Genomic DNA, 5870 nt, shown 5'->3' with positions numbered 1-5870 from the left:
ATAGTTTTATTTACATTAAGCATGATTAGATGATTAGATGATTATATCATTCATATTTTTACATGTCCCGCCTACTTGCATATGATTGGCTCTCCCTTGTCCACCTGTGAGAATTGGCAAACTGTCAGCCGGTGGCGTTGTGGTCAGCAGCAGCTCAGCTGTTAGTTGCCTGGCGCCTATAGTTCTGGGTAGCCCTACCATCACAGGTTCAGAGTTGCATTACTGACGCTGTCTCTGCTCTTGTCAATCATGGCTGTACTGTTAGAGCATCAGTTTAAACAGCTTCCAGCAGACAAACAAGTGGAAACTCGACCCTTTCTGGAAGCCGTGTCACATCTTCCTCCATTCTTTGGTAAGTCATCTGAAACTATAGGTGATTCAGGTTGTGTGAGGCATGAGACCCAACTGCCTTCAAGGAAAGCTTTTTCTTCAAGGCAAAGTTGTTTGCCTGTGTTTTTTGAAACCATGTTGTACCTGGCTGATTTGAACTTTATGTTTAATGCAAAATATAAATTGAATAATCAAATCTAAATCATACAGGTCGGTGAGTGAAATTTGATTTCAATTATAGATAAACTGAACTGCAGCAGCATGTGGCGAAATAAATCAATGGCCTAAAGAAATGATGGTGGAGCTGTTAAAAAAAAAAAAAAACATGGCCTATTTACATTTTCAAGCAGACCACAGCTTTATGGTCTGTGCCACACATACTATTAGGTTACACAGAGCGAAGACCAAAAATAAGGGTAAAGTAAGGATCAATGTAATGGATCAAATGTCTCCCTCACAAAGAGGCAACAAGCCTTTTTCATGTATAATTTAAACCTCTGTCCTGATTTTCTGGTGACAAAATTGATTAGTCTGGTGTCTGGTGTGTTTCATTTGGAGTCCAAAAAGTTTCATAGCCAATTTGTTCACATGATCACTTGAAAAGGTCAAGATAGCAATGTGTTGTTGTTACAACTATATGGGATATTTACCATTTGGCACTTGGCTTTACTTGGCATTTGATCCCATGTGGTTACAGGTGTTCCAACTCACCACAAAAAAAGGCAGTGAGGGTTTTCGTTTAATGGTGTGCACTGCATTATGGAGTGCTTTGAGACCTAATTCAGTGGCTTTTTAACCAATACAATCTAAGTATAAGGACATTTAAGTGGAACATTTTCAGAAAACAGTACGCTATTGTTTGACCTCCTGAACAGTCTAGCAGCAATCTAGCCGAAAGCATTCAGACCATAGTAGCCTACCATTCATGGCAGGCCATAGGACTGCTAGAACATGATGCATATTGTAAACAAGAATATAGGCATGTGCGCGCGCGCACACACACACACACACACACAAACACACACACACACACCATTCCCATTTGCTCAAAATGTAATCGGAAAAATGCCATAGAATAGACAGGAAACTAAGCCTTTGAAAAGAGATGTCATTTTTCTCTGTGTTGTTATTGTTGTTGTTGTTGTGTGTGTTTTACTTGTTGTTTACATTATCATGAGGGCAAAAGCAGCCAATGAATGGGAAGGGGGATCTTTTAGCTTTTTCTGCTGGCAGTTTGCTAGTCTTCCCGGGGTCCAACTAACCTGGCTCTTGCCAGATGTGATTCCGCCTTGCTCGACACATTCATATGGGAGAGCGCCGTGTTGAATAGGTTGTGGCTGGCTTGGCCCATTCTGTCACACAGCAGCATCAGCATCAGGACCTGCAGCTCTAGCTGTAGAGCTGTAATGATAATGTACCGAAACGAGAAATCGTGATATGTAGAGTCACAATATTGCCGTGCAAGAAGGCAGTATTTTACACCCAGAAAACAACCACATGAAATGATGTCATAGGGCTGCCGAGCCTCAAATAATCATCCTTTTAAACTTTTGAAAAACAATTTTTAGCCTATTGTAACCTATTCTACAAATTCCTATTCTATCACAATTTCTAATTTAAAAAGCTACGTTTAAAAATCATGGGCTATAGAGCCAAAAATCGTGATATGAGCCGAATCATGAGTTGAGTGCGTTGTTACAGCCCTAACTAGGCATCCTCTGACCTCATGTCAGCTTGCCTTGGGCTGTACTTGCAATCACTGTCTATATGGGTTATTTTATTACCACACGCAAGCACGCATGCACACACACTAGGGCTGTAACAATATTGTATCGAACTGAGAAATCGTGATACACAGAGTTACGATACTGTATCGTGATACAAAAAGGCAGTATCGTGATACACCCTTTCAAAGTTCTGTTACCATTCAGTCAAAAAAACAACCACATGATACGATGTGATTGCGTTATAAACCGTGGGGTGCATCGAACGGTATGTCAGAAATCGTGATATGAACTGAATCGCGAGCTGAGTGCATTGTTATAGCCCTAACACACACACACACACACACACACACACACACACACACACACACACACACACACACACACACACACACGAACCGGGTATCGTGTGTAATTGCTGAACAATCATGTCTGGATAGGGAGAATGGAAACAGATAGCAATCAGTCTTAACAACCGTTTAAATGGTTTGGTATCAAGATCTGCTGAAAGTTTCATGAGAGGCGCTGCTTCTTTCGAGAAACCAGTCACGCTCTATAGACATGATCAATTATTAAATGCTGTAAATGTCAAAGGTTACGCAAGGATCCTCCAGAATATGAATGAGGTTAAGTACCTTGCTATAAGGTAACATAATTACCTTTTACACAGTCGTATCGTGCAGTTAATTAGTAGAACATCATAATAAATCTGTTTATGGATGGCCTACTTGCAATATCCACACCTAGCTGCATCGAAGAAATATCATTATTGGAATAATTCATTACATTCACTAGCTTCCTTTTATTGTATGTGTATTTTTATTGTATTGTTGATGTGTGTATTGTAATGTGTCCAATGTGGGCCCTGAGCCTGTAATTCAGTTTATATATTATATTTAAAGGGACACTGTGCAGGAAATGGTCAAAAAAGGTACTGCAACTATGCTGCTCATTGAAACTGTGTCACCTATTGCCAAATTTGACCTTTTCATGAAAGTTTACTAAGTAGTAAGCTAATATTTTCTACTATGGGCCAAATACAGTCATTTTTGCAACTAAAAATCGCTATTTCTGGAAATTCAAAATGACGGACAATGGAGAAGATCCCCCTTTTCATGTATGAAAAGTAAAAATTTTTCAGTCATAATGAATACTTAAAATTTCATGGTGGTGGCAAGTATTCATGAAAAAGCTAACATTAGTGAATGGTTAGCATGAATTCTGGAAATAAATAACAAAAACTCTCACACAGTGTCCCTTTAATGATATCTATTTATATATATATATATATTCACATTTCCTTGGCTGTACTGTTGATTCCTACCAATTTTCTGACACTGTCTTGACATCAGATCTACTGGGCTCCACAGTCTTCGCACCTGTCAAGGCAGACATTGCTGGCAACATCTCAGTAAGTCAAATGCCGCCACCTGCTGGTCAATCCTGGTAAATTCGAACTAAACTCCCATGTGAGATACTTTTATCCAGAACAAATGTCAAAAGAATTGAACGTTTTCACAAAGCAGATAACTGTTTGTGCTTGCAGAACATTAAAGCTGTTTATGACACCAACCCGAGCAGATTTAAAACACTTCAGAATATTCTGGAAGCGGAGAAGGAGATGCACGGGTCCCAGTGGCCCAAAGTAGGAGCCACTCTCTCCCTCATGTGGCTAAAAAGGTATCCTATCCTCTCACAACTATCAACCATGAAGACCAGTGTGGAGAAGGTCTGTTTTTTGTGAATGTATGTGTTTGTGTGTGACCGGCCATGTCTGAGCAACATTTGCAATTGCCAAGTTTGTGTAATCTGCAGTACAGATATTTTGTGTGTGTGTGTGTGTGTGTGTGTGTGTGTGTCTGTCTGTCTGTCTGTGTGTGTGAGAGAGAGAGAGAGAGAGATCTGACAGTTTTGTGTAATATTTATATAGCTGTCATTCCCCTCCCCCTCCAGGGGTCTGCGGTTCATCCAGGTGCTGCTGAAGAGTTTAGTGGATGGGGAAAAGGACGTAAACAACCCCAATCTTATACGCATCAACGTTACCAAAGCCTATGACGTCGCCCTGAAGAAGTACCACGGCTGGCTTATCCAGCAGCTTTTTAAGGTACTGTATAATTACACTATTTCCAATACTGTGTCATTACACTGTGTGTATTGAAGTCGGTCAAAGGCAGCTTTATTGTCAATGTTCTCACAATCATGTTTTTCACTATTGAAAAGACAGGCCAAGCAATACGGTGCTAGAGACCATTTACAGTAGGCATACAGGCAGTGGTGTCGCAAGTCAAAGTAGAAGTATCTTAATGGTGGAAGTATAACACCAGCACATGATACATCGCTGTTACACCAGTTATTCCACTGTACCTAATGAGATAGATAGATTATGTTGCTGCTGAAAAAACAACAACCGTAAAATCAACATACAATATGCAATACAATTTGCCTGGCTCGTGCCCGACCTGTAGCTCCACTACTAGGTCTGGGAGCATGTAGCAAGAATCAATTCTCCAATCAAAAAATGATCAGAGCATTTATTGCTTCAATATCAACAAATTCCTTCAAAAACGTTTTCTGTTGATCTCTAAAGTGTCAATATAGTGTACAATACGTGTCCTGTGACTCCTCAATGTGATCTGCCATTGATATTGAAGCAATAAATGCTCTGATTATTTCTTTGACTTGAGAAATGGAATCCTGCTACATGCTCCCAGACCGATGTGTGTGTTTGGAGCGCCACCAGGGGGCTCCAGAGCTGCACACACACACAGAGGTCTGGTGGGAACCAGGCTACAATACAATACCATGAAAAAAAATCTAAATCATAGAAGTGAATTCTTATTTGTGTGTTCATGTCTTGTGTTTCTTGCTGCGTTTGGGTCCTTACCTGACTGCAGGCCGCGCTGTATGCTGCTCCCCACAAGTCGGACTTCCTCAGGGCCCTCTCCAAAGGTCGTGAGATGAAAGAGGAAGACTGTCTGGAGAAGGTACGCCAGTTTCTGGTCAACTACACTGTCACCGTAGACGCCATCTATGAGATGTACACCAGGCTCAACGCTGAGCTGGACTACAAAGTGTGACAGCACAGCAGGCCTGTCAATCAACGCAACATTGAGGCTCTCATTGGATGTCTGGTTGTGCAGTGGAGTCCATAGACTTCAATGGTGACCTTTAATCAGAACTAGTAGACTGGAAATTCTGTACTAAATGATATCAAATGGAAGAGGCGTAATAAGGTGGATACTCAACACCCCACCCACTCCCATCCCATCTTCCCTTCCTGCACCCTGACCCCCATTGCAACCTGCTTCCTTGCCATGCAAGAATGTACACTTTTCTACCTAGGCTACCTCCATTACATTGGTGCTCTGTGCTGCTCTCTTCTTGCACAATATGTATGGGTGTGTGTGATTTAGCATCAGCACTGAAGATATTTATTCTGCTAAAACCAAAGGGGGAGACTTTATCTTTTCATATCCAAAGTATTGGGCTCCATTAATTTGTGGTATTTTTTATTTTCTATTATATAATGATTAACATTGATCATGTTTAGGAAGGATAATTTTTCACTCTCGCAAAAGGTACATCCAAGCACAGTGAAATACATGATTGATTATTTATGAATAGTAATTAATTTTAATTCATTTTAATTCATCTTAATAAAAGACGAATTACTACTTTTCACGATTGATGTCTTAATTCTAAGCATAACCAAATGTAATAATTTAAAACGTTTGGTAATTTATTTTTTATAAGTATCACTGATGATATGTAGTAGCTTGTGTATGTACCACTCAAACAAATAAACATTTTACAATA

The 5870-nt window shown here is 40.2% G+C and overlaps 1 protein-coding gene across 1 annotated transcript; it reads left to right on the top strand.

Annotated features, from left to right (window-relative positions):
- Positions 1–249: 249 nt before the first annotated feature.
- On the top strand, positions 250–5131 carry LOC134442129 (glycolipid transfer protein). Its single transcript, XM_063192423.1, has 5 exons — positions 250–352; positions 3407–3465; positions 3601–3734; positions 4008–4158; positions 4949–5131. Exons 1-5 carry the CDS (start codon positions 250–252, stop codon positions 5129–5131), a joined length of 630 nt encoding a protein of 209 aa, XP_063048493.1.
- The last annotated feature ends 739 nt before the right edge of the window (positions 5132–5870 follow it).

Source organism: Engraulis encrasicolus, unplaced genomic scaffold, assembly GCF_034702125.1.
Source record: "Engraulis encrasicolus isolate BLACKSEA-1 unplaced genomic scaffold, IST_EnEncr_1.0 scaffold_1195_np1212, whole genome shotgun sequence".
NCBI classification, from domain to species: domain Eukaryota; kingdom Metazoa; phylum Chordata; class Actinopteri; order Clupeiformes; family Engraulidae; genus Engraulis; species Engraulis encrasicolus.
Note: the sequence above shows the minus strand (reverse complement) of the source record. Positions and strands in the feature narration are given on the sequence as shown.

What these genes read in the sequence shown, in the direction of transcription:
- LOC134442129 (XM_063192423.1), top strand. Translation starts at nt 250, where the DNA reads ATGGCTGTACTGTTAGAGCATCAGTTTAAACAGCTTCCAGCAGACAAA. An exon ending in ACATCTTCCTCCATTCTTTG is followed by an intron (nt 353 to 3,406) that starts GTAAGTCATCTG and finishes TCTTGACATCAG; the next exon opens with ATCTACTGGGCTCCACAGTC. An exon ending in ACATTGCTGGCAACATCTCA is followed by an intron (nt 3,466 to 3,600) that starts GTAAGTCAAATG and finishes TTGTGCTTGCAG; the next exon opens with AACATTAAAGCTGTTTATGA.